Genomic DNA, 22264 nt, shown 5'->3' with positions numbered 1-22264 from the left:
TGCACCTGGGGTGGGGTGGGCATGGCTCACATGGCCCCTTCCCAGAAAAAGGGCCCAGGGCCACACAGCCCCGGGCTGGCACACAGGCAAGAGGAAGCCAGCCCGCCTCACCCGTGACGCAGACGCACTGGGACACCTCCCAGGCTGGCCACAGGAAGACGTGCTGGGACACCTCCCAGGCTGGGTACAGGACAGCACCAGGCCCCGGGCGGCCCCTGAGGAGGAGGAGGCCGGGGCGGCACCTGCTTCAGTGGAGGCCGTGAGCGGATAAAGTCCAGGATGAGCTCGTGAGCGTCCTTCTTCACCCGGGGCGGGATGTCCCCATCCACCTGCGGGGAGGACGGCTGATCTGAGGCCCTGCAGGGACCATCCACTAGTGCAGGGCGACTGGGAGAGGCTTGCTCAGCCCAAGGACAGCCTGGTCTTCACACCTACCCGCCCTCCCACTCTTTGCTCGCAGGGACCCAGCTGCTTCCCTGGTAAACGCACGGCAGATCCACAGGCCATGCTCTGGGCGGCCACAGCATCCATGGTCTGACGCGTCCCCACCTGGCTGCCCCAGCCTCTAGCACCTGGGACTCATCTGGAGGTGGGGTGGGGTGGCACACACCTCACAGGGGCATCATAAGAACCATGCCGGCACCTCCTAAGGGCTCCATGAGTTTTGTTACGGCAAAAATATCCTACAGCCAGGCCAGGCAGGTGGCTCACATCTGTAATCCTGGCACTTTGGGAGGCCGAGGTGGGCAGATCACAAGGTCAGGAGATCGAGACCATCGTGGCTAACACAGTGAAACCCCATCTCTACTAAAAATACAAAAAATTAGCCAGGCGTGGTGGCGGGCGCCTGTAGTCCCAGCTACTCGGGAGGCTAAGGCAGGAGAATCGCTTGAACCCAGGAGGTGGAGCTTGCAGTGAGCCAAGATTGCACCATTGCCCTCCAGCCTGGGCGACAGAGCGAGACTCCGTCTCAAAAAAGAAAAAAAAAATCCTACAGCCTTGGCTCTTGTGGCCTCCAGGGGCCATTCCTGGACCTCCAGAACCTTCCACACTTCCTTTCCCTCCCTGGTCACTGTCCCTGAAGTGATATCAAGCTGTGGGAATTGGGACCACATCTCCCTAATCAATATTCTATGACCCAGTACCCAGCACAGAGAGCAGGGACCCTGGGCCGCTCTCTGGGGTGGGCTGCCCAACAGCCAGGCTGCTCCTCTGCGTCCGCCCCGCTCACCACGACCTCTGCATCCAGGCTGCCCCTCTGTGGCCGCCCCGCTCACCATGACCTCTGCATCCAGGCTGCCCCTCTGTGGCCGCCCTGCTCACCACGACCTCTGCATCCAGGCTGCCCCTCTGCGTCTGCCCCGCTCACCATGACCTTGCGCAGCTTGTAGTTCCGGGCCCGGATGTCCTGCATCAGCATCTCGAAGGGCGTGAGCTGGAACTCGGTGGGGAGGGGGTTGAACTCCTGCTCCTGCACCTTCTTCAGCTTCACTCCGTGGCGGAGCTCCCGCATGAGCTGAACCCACAGTCGGGCCTGGGCCCCAGGGGAAGAGAATGGGTCTCAGCCCCAGGTGAAGCTCCACGGTCCCCCAGGCAGAGACCCTCGGCAGGCTGGGCTGCGTCAGTGGCCCGGTCAGGTGGGAGCGAGCCTTACCCAGTCTGTGTGACCCAGGCTGTCCAGCTCTGCCCGCGGCGTCTCCAGCTGCGGCTCGTCCTCCCGAAGCTTCTGCAGCATCTGTGACCACACGTGTTCGTCAGTCCAGGGGAGGTACGAGAATGGCAGATGCAAGACGGGCCCCGTCCGTCAGGGACACGACCACGTCACGGGGGCTCCACTCGTCCAGCCAGAAAAGAGACAGCTGGGCATTTTGGCCCAGGCCGTAGGACTCGAAAAGGTATCTGGGGAAACCGAGCCATCGCCACAGGCGGCGGACACAGGTGTGGAGGCTCCACTCAGTCCACACAGCATTTCCTCAGGTGGGCCATGCACCCTGCCACCCCCCTGAGCCCCCGCAGCTGCTCTAGGTCCCAGCCGGGCCTTTACGCTGAGCTGCCTCTCTGAGTAGCGTCTGGGGCTCAGCGCAGTGTGGCACAGGCCAGTCTTTGCGCATGGCTTGGGTGAATGGATACATGGTGGACAGGTGGATGGGAGGGTGGATGAGCTGCTGCCCAGCAAGTCCAGGGAAACAGACATGGGTATGTACTTTGTGAACTGGGGAAGGTGCCAACACTGTGGTGAGGGCCTGTTTGGGAAGCGCTCTGTGCTGAGAACTTGGGAAGAAGGCGCGGCACCTGCTGCCTCCGTCACGCACGATCTCGGTGGCACGCAGCCTCTGCTCTCACGAAGTCCCAACTCTAGAGAAGCACCTGCCCTTTGGCACAGCCCCCACAACCAAGGCAGAACCGGTCACCCTGGCTTCGGCCCCAGGTACCCGCCACACTGCTTTGGGACACTCCCTGGGCAGCGTGACGTGTGTGTCTGCCCACAGGCCTCATGTATGCCAGCCCAGGGCAAAGGGCACAGAGGGTGGCACTCCTGTCCTTCCGGGAACACCTGTACCTATTCCTGAGCAGGCCGCTCCTGGCCAAAATGCCAACAGACACAGCTACACCCCATGGAGAGACCCTTCTCTCACTTGGTCCTACTACCAATTCCCCAAACTTCGCCTCGGTCAACTGCCTGCATACAGAGCCGTTTCCTCCTAAAGAAAGTGCTTTCTGGCTGGGAACAGTGGCTCATAGCTGTAACCCCAGCACTCTGGGAGGCCGAAGTGGGAGGATCACTTGAGCCCAAGAGTTTGAGACCAGCCTGGGCAACAGAGTAAGACTGTGTCTCTAAGAATGAAAGAGCTTTCATTGGGTAAGAAACTGATCTGAGCAGCAGAAAACAGCCTGATCAGAGACAGAACAGCATGAAGACCATCTGCTAATTGTGGGGAACGTTAGAAGCATGTCCCAGGAGGCCAAGGGGGAGCTGAGAGAGAGGACGGAAGATGGGCCATGGGATCCGGGGGGTGAGAGGGAGGATGGAAGACGGGCCATGGGATCCGGGGGGTGAGAGGGAGGATGGAAGATGGATCATGGGATCCGGGGGGTGAGAGGGAGGACGGAAGATGGATCATGGGATCCTGGGGGTGGAGGGAGGATGGAAGATGGATCATGGGATCCGGGGGGTGAGAGGGAGGACGGAAGATGGATCATGGGATCCTGGGGGTGGAGGGAGGATGGAAGATGGATCATGGGATCCTGGGGGTGGAGGGAGGATGGAAGATGGATCATGGGATCCGGGGGGTGAGAGGGAGGACGGAAGATGGATCATGGGATCCTGGGGGTGGAGGGAGGATGGAAGATGGATCATGGGATCCGGGGGGTGAGAGGGAGGACGGAAGATGGATCATGGGATCCGGGGGGTGAGAGGGAGGATGGAAGATGGATCATGGGATCCGGGGGGTGAGAGGGAGGATGGAAGATGGATCATGGGATCCTGGGGGTGGAGGGAGGATGGAAGATGGATCATGGGATCCCGGGGGTGGGGGGAGGACGGAAGATGGATCATGGGATCCAGGGGGTGAGAGGGAGGACGGAAGATGGATCATGGGATCCTGGGGGTGGGGGGAGGACGGAAGATGGATCATGGGATCCAGGGGGTGAGAGGGAGGATGGAAGATGGATCATGGGATCCGGGGGGTGAGATGGAGGATGGAAGATGGATCATGGGATCCGGGGGATGAGAGGGAGGATGGAAGACGGGCCATGGGATCCGGGGGGTGGAGGGAGGATGGAAGACGGGCCATGGGATCCAGGGGGTGAGAGGTAGGATGGAAGATGGATCATGGGATCCAGGGGGTGAGAGGGAGGATGGAAGATAGGCCATGGGATCCGGGGGGTGAGAGGGAGGATGGAAGATGGATCATGGGATCCGGGGGGTGGGGGGAGGATGGAAGATGGATCATGGGATCCTGGGGGTGGAGGGAGGATGGAAGATGGATCATGGGATCCGGGGGGTGAGAGGGAGGATGGAAGATGGGCCATGGGATCCGGGGGGTGAGAGGGAGGATGGAAGATGGGCCATGGGATCCGGGGGGTGAGAGGGAGGATGGAAGATGGGCCATGGGATCCGGGGGGTGAGAGGGAGGATGGAAGATGGATCATGGGATCCTGGGGGTGGGGGGAGGATGGAAGATGGATCATGGGATCCGGGGGGTGAGAGGGAGGATGGAAGATGGATCATGGGATCCGGGGGGTGGGGGGAGGACAGAAGATGGATCATGGGATCCGGGGGGTGAGAGGGAGGACGGAAGATGGATCATGGGATCCCAGGGGTGAGAGGCGGACGGAAGACGGGCCATGGGATCCAGGGGGTGAGAGGTAGGATGGAAGATGGATCATGGGATCCGGGGGGTGAGAGGGAGGATGGAAGATGGGCCATGGGATCCGGGGGGTGAGAGGGAGGATGGAAGATGGGCCATGGGATCCGGGGGGTGGGGGGAGGATGGAAGATGGATCATGGGATCCTGGGGGTGGGGGGAGGACGGAAGATGGATCATGGGATCCCAGGGGTGAGAGGGGGACGGAAGACGGGCCATGGGATTCAGGGGGTGAGAGGTAGGATGGAAGATGGATCATGGGATCCGGGGGGTGAGAGGGAGGATGGAAGATGGGCCATGGGATCCAGGGGGTGAGAGGGAGGATGGAAGATGGATCATGGGATCCGGGGGGTGAGAGGGAGGATGGAAGATGGATCATGGGATCCGGGGGGTGGGGGGAGGATGGAAGATGGGCCATGGGATCCAGGGGGTGAGAGGGAGGATGGAAGATGGATCATGGGATCCGGGGGGTGAGAGGGAGGATGGAAGATGGATCATGGGATCCTGGGGGTGGAGGGAGGATGGAAGATGGATCATGGGATCCGGGGGGTGAGAGGGAGGATGGAAGATGGATCATGGCATCTGGGGGGTGGGGGGAGGATGGAAGATGGATCATGGGATCCGGGGGGTTGGGGGAGGACGGAAGATGGGCCAGGGAATCTGGGGGGTGGGGGGAGAGCCGTCCAACCTTGGCACACGCTTGGGCTGCAGATGAGGCCGAGCAGCTCAGGCTGCCACCCGGTGTCAAAACCACCTGCAAAGGCTCAGAAGGTTCGGGAAGCTGGCCAGGAACCTTCCTCGGTTAGAGGACAGGAGAGACACAGCACCATAAAGGGTCAGGGAGGAATGACAGACCAGCACTAGTTAACTTCGAAAACACCTTCTGCCACCGAGGCAAGAGGGAATCCCCTGCCTCTCCAAGGCCTGGCGTTCTCCTCCATGAGATGCTGACGGGATAAAAGGCAGAGCCCATGTGTGCAGAGACCCCACAACACAGAAACACATCACCTCCCTTGGGGCAGCAGCCGTGCCCAGGGAGAGGCTGAGAGAGTCAGAGAGGGATGGTTGCTCCTAACTCTGAGTCCATGGAGAGATAGGAGGCCCAGGGGAGAGCTCCGGCTTGGGAGCCACGTCAGAGCCTAGCACTGCCCGACTCTTGCTTTGTGGCTTCGGGCAAGGGTCCCAGCCTTAGAGCCTGCACTTGCTCATCTGTCAAGTGGCCCCTCCGCCTGTAAGGGGCAGGAGAATGAGGCTGGGTTGTCACAGGCCCAGCAAGTGGGCTTTCTCACCAAACGGCCCGTCCCCACCCAAAGCTCCAAGCAAGTCGCTGAGCCTCCCTGTGGTTCCTGAGTATAGAGGGGGCCACCTTTGGCATCATATTTCAGAAGGAACCAGGGCCTGGAGAGGCTGGTGGGGAGGCAGGAGGAAGGGCGCTCTCTTGCAGATGTAAAAGTGGAGGAAGAGAGAATAATGCGTGCTGGGAGAGGATAACAACTCAGAGGCAACAGGAGAGAGCAGTTGGGGAAGAGGCTGAGCTCACCACTTAACTTCTCTGGTAAGAAGGAAGTGTGAGGCCAGGCGTGGTGGCTCATGCCTGTAATCCCAGCACTTTGGGAGGCCGAGGCAGACGGATCACCTGAGGTCAGGAGTTCGAGACCAGCTTGGCCAACATGGTGAAACCCCGTCTCCACTACCAGGCATGGTGGTGGGCACCTGTAATCCCAGCTACTTGCGAGCCTGTGGCAGGAGAATTGCTTGAACCTGGGAGGCGGAGGTTGCAGTGAGCCGAGATCGAGCCACTACCCCTCCAGCCTGGGTGACAGAGTGAGACCCTGTCTAAAAAAAAACAAAAAAAAAAAACAAGAAAGCGTGAGGATTAAGTGGGAATACATGACGCCAGCGGCAGTCGCACCGACGACCTGACTTTCTGTCCACGAAGAGACGTCCTTGCCAATCCCCTCCCACCCACTGCTCCCCTCCCTGGCCTCCCGGACCCTCCACGGTCGCCCCCACCCACCGCTCCCCTCCCTGGCCTCCCGGACCCTCCACGGTTGCCCCCACCCACCGCTCACCTCCTTGGCCTCCCGGACCCTGGCCAGGAAGGCCCGCAGCTCCAGCGTCTCCACGAAGAGCGCGCGGCACACGGCCTGGTAATGCGCCTGTGCGCCCCGGGGGTCGGTCAGCCGCGCCGCGCACAGCCGCATGGCCTGGGCAAAGGTGCGCACGCTGCGGGGGACGCCCTCGGCCTCCTCCTCCTCCTCGGGACCCCCGTAGCCCTCATCGGCGGCACCGCAGCCGCTGTCCTCGCTGTCGTTGTTGGCCATGAGGTCGATGAGCCGCTCCAGCTGCGGGCTGAGTTCGCGCTCCTCGCTCTCGTCCAGCCCCCAGTCCAGCGCGCGGTAGATGGCGAAGCCGAGGGACTGCACGGTCTGCAGGACAGGGGCGCGGTCACCGGGCGGTACTGCAGGGGGGTGGGGCGGGGAGGCGGGGAGGGGAGAACGCGGCTGGTGGGTGCAGAGGGCCCAGCATCCGGCCAGGGAGACAGCAGCTGTCGGTCCACAAGAGACCAAGGCACAAGCAAGACATGGACCGGATGAAAAGGATGTTCCCGGCCGGGCGCGGTGGCCCACGCCTGTAATCCCAGCACTTTGGGAGGCCGAGGCGGGCGGATCACGAGGTCAGGAGTTCAAGACCAGCCTGACCAACACGATGAAACCCCGTCTCTACTAAAAATACAAAAATTAGCCGGGCATGGTGGTGCATGCCTGAAATCCCATTTACTTGGGAGGATGAGGCAGGAGAATCGCTTGAACCTGGGAGGCAGAGGTTGCAGTGAACCGAGATCGGGCCTCTGCACTCCAGCCTGGGCGACAAAGCAAGACTCTGTCTCAAAAAAAAAAAAGAAGTTTTTTTAAAAGCACATTAAAAATCAGTGAAGCTTCACAGTAGCGACCTCTTAACTCAGCATTTCTCGATTTTACTTGGCAGGGACCCTGACTTTCATAATCTACCACGAAGGGCACCAGTGGTTCTGTGGAGTGATCTGGGGGTGCCGACCTGCCCACCCTAGTCACCATCGTCTGCACCGACTTCCAGGCCCACAGGCCCAGGTGGCCCCCAGGTGGCCAGGTCTACTGGGACAGGGAGGCAGAGGCAGCACAGCCGGACACAGGAGGTCGATGGACAATTACAGGGACACTCTCAGTTGCACAGCGCTGTGTTCCATGTCTTAAAGGGTTCTCATAGTTTCGCTTTACGACAAGGAAAGAAAGAGCCACACACACAAATATAACGACAGCACTCCTTATGTCAGATGCTGTGCCGGGCCCTGCACATCACGTACCAACCTCACCTCGAGCCACACTGACGTGGGGACAGGGACGGAGGCATGGAGAGGTCGGTCCCCTTGACCACAGTCTCGACTGCCCAAGCTGGATCAGGACGGGCGGCTGCTCATGACCCCTCTCTCAGCTCTGTGCCACGCTGCCAGGGTGGGGGGCCATGGTGTGGCAGATGGAGCCACGCCTCCCCCAGGCACTGTCCGCTTCCTGGGGCCGCTTTGCCTCAGTGGCCCTGCAGGGGGGCCCTTTGGCCTCTCATTTCCTGTGTTCCTTCCCCACCACCCACTGCCGGGAGCCCAGGAAACCTGAGCCTGAGCCCGGCAGAACAAGAACAGGTGAAAGTCAGGCCAGGACAAGGCCCAAGAACACAGCCTCGTCTGTCCTGCAGAAACGCCGCAGAAGGCCCTAGAACCTGCCTCGTCTGTCCTGCAGAAACGCCACAGAAGGCCCTAGAACCTGCCTCGTCTGTCCTGCAGAAACACCACAGAAGGCCCTGGAACCTGCCTCGTCTGTCCTGCAGAAACACTGCAGAAGGCCCTGGAACCTGCCTCATCTGTCCTGCAGAAACGCTGCAGAAGGCCCTGGAACCTGCCTCATCTGTCCTGCAGAAACATTGCAGAAGGCCCTCGAACCTGCCTCGTCTGTCCTGCAGAAACGCCGCAGAAGGCCCTGGAACCTGCCTCGTCTGACCTGCAAAAAAGCCGCAGAAGGCCCTGGAACCTGCCTCGTCTGTCCTGCAGAAACACTGTAGAAGGCCCTGGAACCTGCCTCGTCTGTCCTGCAGAAACGCCGTAGAAGGCCCTGGAACCTGCCTCGTCTGTCCTGCAGAAACGCCACAGAAGGCCCTGGAACCTGCAGGGGCACTGGTGGGAAGTATATCAGTGGGAGTGGAGCCCCAGCCCACCTTGGGGGCTCACTGTTATCTCATCTCTGCTGTAGGCGGGCAAGACACATCCTAGAATCAAGGTCAGAGGGCGCTGCAGCAGCCAAGGCCTAACAGCCACACCCGCCCAGTGACAGCAGGGCCCTGGCCAGGGCTCAGGGGGTCCCTTGGGGCAAGGGACCTCCAGAGAGGAATCTGAGGGCCCCTCCTGGGCACAGTGACAGAGGGCGGGGTGTGAGGAAGCCGACTGGAAGAGCCGCTGTTCACACAAATTCCCAGAGGGAAGGGCAAGGAAGGACAGCGTAGCAGGAAGTGCGTTTCCCACCTGCTCCGGGTGGGGCTGGCCTCAGCTCGTGCTGTCCCTGGTCGTGTGGCTCCGATTCTGCCTCGTGGCACAGGACAGACAGAGGGAGGAAGCAGCAAAGCCCCCAACCCCCACACGGTCCAGAGCAGCACCCAGCCCCTCTAGGCCACTCCCTGCTTTTCCTGATCACATTACTGAAAGGGTTAACTCCAACCCGAGCCTCTTATCTGAAGGCTGCGTCCATAAAAGCTCTTCTGTGCCCAGGTCACTGGCAACTTTCTCTGAAAAGCAAAAAACTTGCTTTCCCATAAGGAAAATTCTGGGCAGGGAGCCAGTCTCAGGGCCTCCCACCTCCACCCGCCCACAGCAGTTGCAGGCCTGGGGCAGCAGGTGGGCAGTACTGCCAGCCCAGGACACCTGCCCAGTAACTGAGGGGCTGTGCAGTCATTTCATGGAATCCAGGAGCGAGACGTTAAGGAGCTCCTTTGCCGTCTTTCCTGGGGACAGGGCGATCAGGTTAACGTATGCGCCTCTGAGACAAACAGTCCAGCCTGCGTCCCTGCATACCAAGCTCTCTGTAAAACGTTTAAGATGTACCACGGCAGGCCCCCTTTGGAAGGTCTTCCAGGCGGTAGGCAGCAGCTGCTCTGTTTGGAGACTCGGGACAGCAGGGCCAGCCGGCCTCCCAGCCCTGGAGTCCTGGACTTCAGAAAGGTAAACTGTCCCATGTACAATGCAACAGTGAGACACACGACAACCGGACACAGCCACACAGACAGGGCCCCACTCATGTCCCAGGACACTACGTATAGCACAATGGCATCTCCACACACAGAGCTGCCAGGCAACCTGAGCGCATGCAGTCTAAACATCCCCGCCCCGAGGTTCTCCACGGTGGCAGGTGCCTTATCACTGAATTGTTAAGTGCTGTTTGTGGTGACATAGACTTCGGTTTTATTATTGTTTTTAAATTATCAACAACAGAACACACAGCCTCTTTTGGTCTGTGTCACACCCACCCTGGGTATACCACCATGTTTAATAATATATCAATAGGTCTTGCGGTAAATCTATGTTGTTTTCTTCTTGGTTTTTTTTTTTAAACAATTAATCTCACTTGGGCATGAAAAACTATTTTACAAAAGACAGAAGACACTCGGGAGACTGAGGCAGGAGAATTGCTTGAACCCGGGAGGCGGCGGTTGCAGTGAGCCAAGATCACGCCACTGGACTCCCCCCGGGCAACAAGAATGTAGATCTAAAAAAAAAAAAAAAAAGGCCGGGCGTGATGGCTCACACCTGTAATCCCAGCAGTTTGGGAGGCTGAGGTGGGTGAATCATGAGGTCAGGAGTTTGAGACCATCCTGGCCAACATGGTGAAACCCCATTTCTACTAAAAATACAAAAATTAGCCAGGCATGGTGGCGGGCGCCTGTAGTCCCAGCTACTTGAGAGGCTGGGCAGGAGAATGGCGTGAACCCGGGAGGCGGAGGTTGCAGTGAGCCAAGATCACGCCACTGCACTCCAGCCTGGTGACAGAGAGAGACTCTGTCTCAAAAACAAAAAAAAAAACACAAAAATTAGCCAGGCGTGGTGGCATGCGCCTGTAATCTCAGCTACTCGGGAGGCTGAGGCAGGAGAATTGCTTGAACCCAGGAGACGGAGGTTGCAGTGAGCCGAGGTTGCAGTAAGCCGAGATCGCACCACTGCAGTCCAACCTGGGTGACAGAGGGAGATTCTATCTCAAAAAAAAAAGAGGCCAGGCACAGTGGCTCAGAACTGTAATCCCAGCACTTTGGGAGGCCAAGGTGGGAGGATGGCTTGAGCCCAGGAGTTTGAGACTAGTCTGGGCAACATAGTGAGACATCTCTATTAAAAAATGAAATAAGGCCGGGCGCGGTGGCTCACTCCTGTAATCCCAGCACTTTGGGAGGCCGAGGCGGGTGGATCACAAGGTCAGGACATCAAGACCATCCTGGCTAACACGGTGAAACCCCGTCTCTACTAAAAATGGAAAAAAATTAGCCGGGCGTGGTGGCGGGCACCAGTAGTCCCAGCTACTTGGGAGGCTGAGGCAGGAGAAAGGTGTGAACCCGGGAGGCGGAGCTTGCAGTGAGCCGAGATCGCGCCACTGCACTCCAGCGTGGGTGACAGAGCGCGACTCCATCTCAAAACAATAAAATAAAATAAAATGAACAAAAGCAAAAAAAAACAAACAAAGAAAACTAAAAAGGCAGTAGAAAGTGAAAACGTGAAGTTCCAGACATGACTTCAGGGCAGGTGAATGGGAGAGGAAGGCCCTGCCCTGCGGTGAGGTTCCAGTTTTGGTCGGGTGGGGTTTCAGGGCACTGGTCACCACGCTGATTTTTCCTGTTTGCACCTGAAGTCGTCTCCCTGACCCCGGCTCTGTGTCTGGGAGGCCGGCCCTGCAGACGTCACCTGTGCCCCTCATCTGTGCAGCTGTGGAAGGAGGTAACACCACTGCCTCCTCTTCTCCAGGCCGGAAGCACCACGGGGACCCTCCCCACCCCGGCGGTCTCCTCCACATCTGCTCTCTGTGAACAGTGTTTCATCCAGTCCCTGCAACTAAGCCTGTTGGGTATTTCATCTGCACCCTTCCTCCCTGAAACAACTGTGTAACTATATGTTTTATGATTTACATTTTAAGATGCAGGTACGTTTTAACACACATCAAGTAATACTTGGGATTTTTAAAAATGTACCTGGGCTTCCGAGCTGGCTAGTGGCACGACCATGGTTGCAGGTTCTGTAAGAGAAGAGGGAGTTACGGTATTTGTCAGCATCCCCGGGACCCCAATAAACACTGCTGTCCCCACACCTCCCCCTCGGGGACACACACCACAGCCCCACTCTCCGCCGGAACACCAGAAAGCTCACAGCAGGCCCAGCCACTTGGTCATTTGGACGTACACCCATGAGGCCCGGCTCGAGCTGGCTCTAAGCAGGACACCCAGGTACAGGGGCCGGGAGAGCAAGGCAACCCCTACTTGCAGAAGGATGATGGTCAGCTTGTGGACAGACCCCCAGTGCCCCACACAGCAGCCCCTCCACGGTGACCACTCAAAGGCGAGTCAGGGCTGGAGAGCAGGCAACAGGTCCCACAGTCTGTCCCGGGCACTGCAGGAGGCTGCCCCTAGGGAAACATGGCTGGGAGTAAGAGTGAAGGAGGAGCAGGTGGAGTAGGAGGCCAGATGTGGTGGCTCACACCTATAATCCCAGCACTTTGAGATGCCGAGGTGGGAGAGCTGCTAGCAGCCAGGAGTTCAAAACCAGCCTGGACAACATAGTAAGACCCTGTGGCTACAAAAAATTTTAAAATTACTTTGGGAGGGCCGGGCGCGGTGGCTCACGCCTGTAATCCCAGCACTTTGGGAGGCTGAGGCAGGTGGATCACAACGTCAGGAGATCAGGGCCATCCTGGCTAACACAGTGAAACCCCGTCTCTACTAAAAATACAAAAAATTAGCCGGGCATGGTGGCGGGCACCTGTAGTCCCAGCTACTCGGGAGGCTGAGGCAGGAGAATGGCGTGAACCCAGGAGGCAGAGCTTGCAGTGAGCCAAGATTGCACCACTGCACTCCAGCCTGGGCAACAGGGTGAGACTCTGTCTCAAAAAAAAAAAAAATTACTTTGGGAGGCTGAGGTGGGTGGACCACTTGAGGCTAGCAGTTCAAGACCAGCCTGACCAACATGATGAAACCCTATCTCTACTAAAAGTACAAAATACAAAAATGAGCCAGGCATAGTGGAGAGCACCTGTAATCCCAGCTACTCAGGAAGCTGAGGCGTGAGAATCGCTTGAACCTAGGAGATGGAGGCTGCAGGTGGAGGCTGACCCAAGATCATGCCACTGCACTTCAGCTTGGGCAACAGAGCGTGACTGCATCTCAAAAAATATATAAAAATAAAAATAAAAAAATTAGCCAGGCGTGGTGGCAGGTGCCTGTAGTCCTGCTACTCGGGAGGACCTCTTGAGCCCAGGAGGTTGAGGCTGCAGTGAGACAAGATTGCACCAGTGCACACCAGCCTGGGCGACAGAGTGAGACCCTGTCTCAAAAAAAAAAAAAGGCCAGGCACGGCAGCTCATGCCTGTAATCTCAGCACTTTGAGGGGCCACGGCGGGTGGATCACTTAAGATTAGGAGTTTGAGACCAGCCTGGGCCACATAGCGAAACCTCATCTCTCCAAAAAATACATAAAAATAGCTGGGCATGGTAGTGCATATCTGTAGTCCTAGCTACTCGGGAGACTGAGGTGGGAGGATCACTTGAGCCTGAGGGGTGGAGGTTGCAGTGAACCGAGATCACACCACTGCGTGCCAGCCTTGGCAACAGAACGAGACCTGTCTCAAAAAAAAAAAAAAAAAAAAAAAGGCCGGGCACAGTGACTCATGCCTGTAATCCCAGCACTTTGGGAGGCCAAGGTGGGTGGATCACAAGGTCCCGAGATTGAGACCATCCTGGCCAAAATGGCGAAACCCCGTCTCTACTAAAAATACAAAAATTAGCTGGGCGTGGTGGCAGGTGCCTGTAATCCCAGCTACTCCAGAGGCTGAGGCAGGAGAATTGCTTGAACCTGGGAGGCGGAGGTTGCAGTGAGCCTAGATCAGGCCACTGCACTCCAGCCTGGGCAACAAAGCGAGACTCCGTCTCAAAAAAAAAAAAAAGTGGCAGCAAGGCAGCAGCTCCATCCATCGAGGCACGTCTTCAGGAAAGAACCCGTGGTGTGAAATGAGACGCACCACCTGCCTAGGACTGAGGTTGTACACCCCGAAATCACAGCAGTCAGATGAAAAACCCGGGGTCAGAGGGAGAGACAGACTTTGCAGAGCAGGTAAGCCGGCATCTGACCGAGTCCCCCGATTTGGAGATGTCCCCCTAAGACTGTTTATGCCTCTTAGAGAACCACAGTCCGAGTGGAAATGCAGGTGGAAGCTGGAATCACGTATTTCATTGATTAAACCTGGCCCTGAGGGAGGCCCGGGAGCGAACCTGCCTTTTGCAGGTGCCCACTCTGGAGCTGGTTGCTCCACTTCCCATTTCACAGATGAGGAAACAGAGACCCGGAGGATGAATCTGTTTGCTCCAAGGTATCAGGGCTGATAAGTGCCAGGAGTGGGGCCAGGCCGTGGGGCCCAGGGTCTGTGCTCCCCAACCCTCCTCCCCCGGGGTTCCCAAGATGCTGTGCTGGGTAAGATGCAAAACATCCACCCGATTCTACAGCCTTCCTTGAACTGGGCATGCAGGTGGGACCGTGCTAGAACAAGAGCTCCAGCTGCCTGGAATTCTTTCTGGAATGAGGTAAGATGTATATATGCGTCTATATCTAAGCCATGAAATCGTCTGCTCAGTGGACCTGCTAACTCCACAAATATTTTCAAAATGCCATCAAGAACCAGGAAGATTGCCAAAGATAAAGGGAGCCTGCTCCATTAACATAATGGAAAGCAATCCACCCCCGCATCAGTGGAGTTCATAAAACAATGTGTGGCCCACGGTGGGGGTGTGGGTCCCCAGGGCCTGGGCAGTCCTGGCCCGCGCTGGACGTTCAGCACGTTTGCAGCTGTGATTGGGCCGAGGCCATGGGAAGGTGGAAGACATCAGACCCAAACAAAGGTGCTCCCTGGAACAGACCAGGGCCCTGTGGGGAAGGGCTGACTGGTGGCCGGCTGGCACTTCCGTGCCTTCACAGACTAAGCCCACGTCAGGCGAGGTCCTCAGTGCATGGGAAGCTTCTGGTTGGAATAATTTTAATGTTTGTGCCTCTGGCTCAAATACTCCATAGGTTAACAAAAAAAGTTGTATCAAAATTAAATGTTCATGGCCGGGCACGGTGGCTCACGCCTGTAATCCCAGCACTTTGGGAGGCCGAAGTGGGTGGATCACCTGAGGTCAGGAGTTCAAGGCCAGTCTGGCCAACATGGCAAAACCCCGTTTCTACTAAAAATACAAAAATTAGCTGGGCATGGTGGCACATGCCTGTAATCCCAGCTACTTGGGAGGCTGAGAGAGGAGAATCACTTGAACCCAGGAGGTAGAGGTTGCAGTGAGTCAAGATGGTGCCACTGCACTCCAGCCTGGGCAAGAGTGAGACTCCGTCACAAAAAAAAAAAAAATTACGTGTTCATGAATCTAATTGTATTTAAGCTGCAAAGACTTGGGGTGTCTCTGGGTTCTGAGATGAGAGATTATCTAGGGGAGACTTGGGGGCCGACAGAGGCCTTTGCAGTCAGAGCCCGAGCCTAGGATGTTATAAAACTCAGATGTTACAAAACTAGATGTTAAAAAATTATTTACTGTGGGGTGTGGTGGCTCATGCCTGTAATCCCAGCACTTTGGGAGGCTGAGGTAGGCGGATCCCCTGAGGTCGGGAGTTGGAGACCAGCCTGACCAACAGGGAGAAACCCCACCTCTCCTAAAAATACAAAATTAGCCGGGCATGGTGGCGCATGCCTGTAATCCCAGCTACTCGGGAGGAACACGCCTGTAATCCCAGCTACTTGGGAGGCTGAGGCAAGAGAATGGCTTGAACCTGGGAGGTGGAGGTTGCGGTGAGCCGAGATCGTGCCACTGCACTCCAGCCTGGGTAACAAAAGCAAAACTCCATCTCAAAAAAAAAAAATTATTTACCGTGGCCTCTATCTGCACAGTCATCCCATAAAGGTTGGTGCCATGATTTCCTCGTTACAGATGAGGAAATCGAGGCTCAGGCAGGTTGAGAAACTTACCCAAGACCATACCCCTAATAAATGGGGCAGCTGGGCCACCGAGCATGGCCAGACCACAGCAAGCAACCCAGCCGAACACCCAGGTATAAGTGCATACAGAGCTACCACTACCACGTCACCAATGTGGCCACAGAGCTACCACAACCACGTCACCAACGTGGCCACAGAGCTACCACAACCACGTCACCAACGTGGCCACAGAGCTACCACAACCACGTCACCAATGTGGCCACATGGGGTTATGCAAACCACCTTTTGCTTATCTAAAAAATTCTCTCCAGGGTAGAGCAGACGGAGGCAGTGAGGACCCCAGATTCTCATCAAGTCTATTAGTGCCATGCTGAGGTGGGAGGCCGAACCAGGACACCTGGTATCCATCCACCACTAAGAGTTAAGAGCCTATTTCTCCCTGCAGGGAAGCACAGCCTCAGTGAGAGAAGAAAAGCCACCTGAGTTTCTTTTTCCTTTTTTTTTTTTGAAACAAGGTGTTGCTCTGTCACCCAGGCTGGAGTGCAGCGGTGTAATCATGGCTCACTGCAGCCTTGACTTCCTGGGCTCAAGCGATCCTCCCGCCTCAGCCTCCCAAAGTGCTGGGAGTACAGGTGTGAGCTACTGCACCTGACTCAGATTTCTTTTGTGTAAAATAACAAATGACTAGAACAAAGATGCTAGGGAGTCTTCTTTGAAACAATCCTGTGTGTGCTTGTAAAAGATGACAGGTTTCAGCTGGGCGCGGTGGCTCACGCCTGTAATCCCAGCACTTTGGGAGGCCGAGGCAGGCGGATCATGAGGTCAGGAGATCGAGACCAACCTGGCTAACACGGTGAAACCCCGTCTCTACTAAAAAATACAAAAAAATAAGCCGGGCGTGGTGGCGGGCACCTGTAGTCCCAGCTACTCGGGAGGCTGAGGCAGGAGAATGACGTGAACCCAGGAGGGGGAGTTTGCAGTGAGCCGAGATTGCGCCATTGCACTCCAGCCTGGGCGACAGAGTGACTCCATCTCAAAAAAAAAAAAAAAAAGTTTGAAAACTTTTTATTTTTATGCAAACCATCTCCAACTTTTGAGAGAAACATTATGGTAACATTAAAATATAACTTTGAAGGGATTTGGGCCAGACATGGTAGCTCATGCCTGTAATCCCAGCACTTTGGGAGGCCGAGGCAGGCGGATCATGAGGTCAGGAGATCGAGACCATCCTGGCTAACACGGTGAAACCCCGTCTCTACTAAAAATCTAAAAAATTAGCCAGGCCTGGTGGCGGGCGCCTGTAGTCCCAGTTATTCGGGAGGCTGAGACAGGAGAATGACGTGAACCCGGGAGGTGGAGCTTGCAGTGAGCCGAGATCTCGCCACTGCACTCCAGCCTGGACGACAGAGCGAGACTCCGTCTCAAAAAAAAAAAAAAAAAAGATGACAGGTTTCATTTGGAAGAGGGATGTCTGTGGGACATTTGCTGCCTGCAGCTCCTCCAGCAGCTTCAAGAGGAAGGTCGTCCCACACTGCAGGGAGGTGGACAGAGGTTACCAGGCAGCCTCAGCCTCCATCTGCTTGGGAGCGTCAGCCTAGCCCGACAAGGGGTTTGGTGGGAGGTCAGATCCTGACCAACCTGTGGCTACTGGCGCTGGGTGTCTTGCCCCTGTGACCTCACTTCCTCACCTTCAGGACAGAGATGACTCCTGCTCAATCTCACGCATGGCGTTACCTAGAATAACAAGTCAGGTGGCAGACACACAGGCATGATCATCAGTGACAATGGCAGTGAGGCCACCAGGGCCCCCTGGCCAGGCTTGGCCCAAGGCTGCCCTGCCTTTGACTCTCTTAGCCTTGGGGTCAGGACAGGGATGGCTCTGGGGGAGCCCATGCTCTCTGCATGGGAAGGGGTACGACTCCCCTTTTCACCCCACCCCCAGAGGAAGACCTCACACATCTTGATGAGGCCATAGCATTTGGCTACATCGGGCCCAACCCCCGCACGTGGCCGCTGCTTAAACGCTGACTGACAGTGAGTGAAGCCATCTCTGATCTCTCCCGCCTCCAGGGGTTTCCTGCTTCCCAGGTCTCAGGCTGAGTGCTCTCAGAAGCACCAGGGCCAGGGCAGACAGGGGGACGCAGCGCACCCATTCGTGGCGGACGCACGAACTAGCAACAGCCCAAAGCAGGCACCCTGCAGCAACTTTCAAATCACGCGCCGCCCCCCACCCACTGCCAACACTCCTGGAAGGCACAGGCACCCGGCCACACACCCATGACATCCCTCCTAACAGTTTTTTTTTTTTTTTTCAGATGGAGTCTCGCTCTGTCGCCCAGGCTGGAGTGCAGTGGCGCGATCTCGGCTCACTGCAATCTCTGCCTCCTGGGTTCATGCCATTCTCCTGCCTCAGCCTCCTGAGTAGCTGGGACTACAGGCGCCCGCCACCACGCCCAGCTAATTTTTTGTATTTTTAGTAATTTTTTTGTATTTAGTAATTTTTGTATTTTTAGAGATGGGGTTTCACCGTGTTAGCCAGGATGGTCTCGATCTCCTGACCTCGTAATCCGCCCGCCTTGGCCTCCCAAAGTGCTGGGATTACAGGCGTGAGCCACAGCGCCCAGCCCCCTCCTAACAGTTTAACACTCGAAACACAGATGTGTCCACTTGAGACACGTCTGTAATCCCAGCACTTTGGGAGGCCGAGGCAGATAGATCACCTGAGGTAAAAGGTTCAAGACCAGCCTGGCCAACATGGTGAAACCCCGTCTCTACTAGATTGCACACAGGGACACTGGGCAGCCGTGAAAGAGAACAAGAGCCCTTTGTGCGGAGAAAACCCAAGACCCACACTGAGGGAAAGAGAGGGGAGCCCCTGAGTGCAGGAGGAGACAGAGCCACCTGCCTGCTGCACAGATGAAAAACACTCCTAGCACGGGCTGCTGGACACCCTTCATTGCACTCTGCACTTTGATTTGGAGCATGTGGATGTGCGAGTGTCAAGAAATCAAGGTGTGAGAGTGAGTAAGCCCGCAGCACCCACGTCAGTCTTAGAATTCAGGGTGGGGGCCTGGTGGTCTGGAGCAAACACAGATCTGCCATCAGACAGCCTGTGTGGCTTCCGTGGCTCACCGTGCTTCCCTGAGCTTCCCTGGTTCCCGCTGATGAAACAGAGACATCACCTACCATAAGAGTTATTGTAGGCTGGGCACGGTGGCTCATGCCTGTAATCCCAGCACTTTGGGAGGCCGAGGCAGGCCGATCACCTGAGGTAAGGGGTTCAAGACCAGCCTGGCCAACATGGTGAAACCCCATCTCTACTAAAAATACAAAAATTAGCTGGGCGTGGTGGCGGGCACCTGTAGTCCCAGCTACTCAGGAGGCTGAGGCAGGAGAATGGCAAGAACCTAGGAGGTGGAGTTTGCAGTGAGCTGAGATTGCACCACTACACTCCAGCCTGGGCAATGTGGTAAGATCCCGTCTCTCTTAAAAATACAAAAAAAAAAAAAAAGCTGAGCGTGGTAGTGTGTGCCTGTGGTCCCAGTTACTCTGGAGGCTGAGGTGGGAGAATCGTTTGACCCCCGGAGGCGGACACTGCAGTGAGCTGAGGCACTCCAGCCTGGGTGACAGAGCAAGACTTGTCTCAAAAAAAAACAAAAAACAAAAAAAGAAGCTGCTGAGAGCAGGCAAATGGAAGCCCAGAGGGAGAAACGCCCGCACGAAACCAGGAGTCTGTGTTTGTTTAGCAAACAGAGCGTGCTCTTTGGGTCAGAGGGAACCATGTGGTTGAGCCGTGAGCTTCCTCTTGCATCTCACTTCCGCCAGTGCTCGTCTCAGAGGGCGGTGGCTGATCCCTGGCTGAGACCAACCCACTCGTTCCTTAAACTCACACGCCCCCCGCACGGGGCGTCCTCCTCCGCAACAAGAACCCAGGATGCCAGGCATCAATGCCTGCGGAGACCCGAGTCGGGGAGGCGCGTGCGGAGACCCGAGTCGGGGAGGCGCGTGCGGAGACCCGAGTCCGGGAGGCGCGTGGGGAGACCCGAGTCGGGGAGGCGCGTGCGGAGACCCGAGTCCGGGAGGCGCGTGGGGAGACCCGAGTCGGGGAGGCGCGTGCGGAGACCCGAGTCCGGGAGGCGCGTGCGGAGACCCGAGTCGGGGAGGCGCGTGGGGAGACCCGAGTCCGGGAGGTGTGTGTTGGCCACAGAACTGCCCTCAGCAGTGCCCCCGATCCCCCGCTTCTCCGCTCCTGCAGGGATCCCGACCCAGCCCCTGCCTGGCGTTTGTCAAGTCTTGAGGTGAGCCCTAAGGGGACCCCACCGCTGGTCACAGCAGAAAGGCAGCAGCTGAGAGGTGACAGCGTCAGATCCTACCTGAGAAGGTGCCCTCTCTCCTGGCTAAGAAGCACCCCTGTCACATGCGCCTCACGATGCGGCTATGCTATTAATCCCAGTCCAAGAGGTCCAGAGAGGGTGAGGAACTGACCCAAGGCCACCCAGCTGAGTCTGACCCTGGGCCTAGCCTTGGCTCCAGGGCGGACACGGAGACCTCGACTCTTCCTCCTCACCACCATCCGAGTCCCCTGAGGGTGGAGTGCCTCATTCCTGCAGCAGCAGACCAGGGAACTTGTTACAGATGCGGATTCTCAGGCTGACCTGGGAGGGTCAGAGTCAGATGTTCCCGGCAGGACTCGGATCTGGATTTAACAGGCCCGACAACGGAGCCTCGAGTCCTGCTCGAGGGAGAAGACCTGCAATTCCAGAACCCACGCAACAGGCCAGGCACGGGCAGCTTTGGAAACACAGATTCCTGGGGCCTGCAAAGACCTACAGAACCGGAATCTGGGGTGCGGGATTTTTTCTTTTTTTAGCTGGAGTTTCACTCTTGTTACCTGGGCTGGAGTGCAATGGCGCGATCCTGGCTCACCACAACCTCCGCCTCCCGGGTTCAAGCGATTCTCTTGCCTCATCCTCCTCAGTAGCTGGGATTACGGGCACGTACCACAACGCCCAGCTAACTTTGTTTTTTTTTTTTTTTTTTTTTTTTTTTCCAGTAGAGACGGGGTTTCTCCATGTTGGTTAGGCTGGTCTCGAACTCCCAACCTCAGGTGATCCGCCTGCCTCGGCCTCCCAAAGTGCTGGGATGACAGGCGTGAGCCACCGCCCCCGGCCGGGGGATATTTTTCACAGCTCTCCAGGGCGGTGAGACCTTCACAGCAGAGGTCAAGGTGGTTCTGGGTGAATGTACATTCCGGATTCTTGCGTTTCACTGTATGTAAATTTCACCTCAAAAGAAACAACTATAAACAAACGTTGGTGTCTGCTTAATACCACACAGGCTGAAGTATTTAGGGGAACCGTCCTACCATCCACAACTTCCCTGAAATGCATTAAAATGAGATGGAAGGGAGGATGGAGAGAGACGCAAGGAAATACCAGGAGACAGTGGAGGAGGATCTGGAGGTGGGTGGTGGGCACTCCCTGAGATTCTCGGCCCCCGGCCCGCTGCAGTCGGCAGAATCACGGCTCCTAAAGCTGTCTGTGTTCTAACCCCAGAACCTGTGAGCGTGTACCAAGAGGAGCTTACAGTGGCAATTGAGGGTCCGGGTGCTGACCCCTGACGGGTGGATCATCCTGGGTTTCTGACCTCTTCAACTGTAAGAGAATAACCTATGTTTGTTTTGTTTTTGTTTTTGAAATGGAGTCTCACTGTGTCACCCAGGCTGGAGGGCAGTGGCGCAATCTCGACTCACTACAACCTCCGCCTCCCAGATTCAAGCGATTCTCCTGCCTTAGCCTCCTAAACAGCTGGGACTACAGATGCCCGCCACCAAGCTCAGCAAATTTTTGTATTTTTAGTAGAGACGGGGTTTCACCATGTTGGCCAGGCTGTTCTCAAACTCCTGACCTCATGTGATCCGCCGGCCTCAGCCTCCCAAAGTGCTGGGATTACAGGTGTGAGCCACCACACCTGGCCCATACACTCCTTTTAAACTACTCCCACACACTCCTCCTGCTCCTCAGTCCCAGAGAGACACACGCGCTGGAATGAAGGGATCTTTGGAATGAGGAGGACAGAGAAGCCAGGCGAGGCTGGGCCCTTCCTCCAGGTGTCCTCGACTTCCCCGGCACGAGCTGATTTGCCTAATTACCAGGTGTGTTTCCAGCCCGCCTTCCTCCTAAACGGGGCCTCAACCTTATCTGGAGTCCCAACGCCCTCTGAGGAGTCAGAGTGAATGATCAGAGCCGAAACCTGTCTTCCTGCGCTGAGACCCACTGATATGTTTGCTTAAAAGGGCCGCAAACCAGGACCAGACCAACCAGTCCCTACAGGCTGTGGGAGCCGGCTCTCACCAGCACTCTAATACCCCTGTTGCTGAAATAGGAAGACATAGCAGATTCTTTCCTATCTGGGGCAGAGAAACTACTCTCTGTGAACATCAGGCTGGTGGTGAGTCGGTGTAGGAGGGCCTGGAAGGTGGCAGTGAGGACGGGGCCACGTTCCCACCATTAACCGAATCTCAACAGTAGCACAGGGACCCCAAGCCTTTGCCCAAAAGCACAAGGCAGAACTTGCAAGAGCTGCCCAAGCCAGGGCTCAGCGAAAAATCACACGGGCTATGCTTATCCACGCTTCTAAGACGGCCAACCG

The 22264-nt window shown here is 56.8% G+C and overlaps 1 protein-coding gene across 5 annotated transcripts in view; it reads right to left on the bottom strand.

Annotated features, from left to right (window-relative positions):
- Positions 1-22264, bottom strand: part of SPIRE2 (spire type actin nucleation factor 2) — a 56213-nt gene that overhangs the window by 15498 nt on the left and 18451 nt on the right. For 3 of the 5 annotated variants that reach the window (XM_024349532.3, XM_024349531.2, XM_024349534.3), the window contains exons 2-6: positions 11619-11662; positions 6440-6796; positions 1655-1735; positions 1370-1534; positions 243-329 (exon numbers count right to left, since the gene is read on the bottom strand). In XM_024349532.3, coding sequence (XP_024205300.2) covers positions 243-329; positions 1370-1534; positions 1655-1735; positions 6440-6796; positions 11619-11662 — 734 coding nt within the window. Of the gene's footprint in view, positions 1-242; positions 330-1369; positions 1535-1654; positions 1736-6439; positions 6829-11618; positions 11663-17251; positions 17283-22264 lie in introns of those variants that run through there. The other 2 variants (XM_024349533.3, XM_024349535.3) reach the window with 2 other exon arrangements.

The sequence above is a fragment of the Pan troglodytes genome, chromosome 18, assembly GCF_028858775.2.
Source record: "Pan troglodytes isolate AG18354 chromosome 18, NHGRI_mPanTro3-v2.0_pri, whole genome shotgun sequence".
Lineage (NCBI taxonomy): Eukaryota > Metazoa > Chordata > Mammalia > Primates > Hominidae > Pan > Pan troglodytes.
This window is presented reverse-complemented; position numbering and strand designations above follow the sequence as displayed.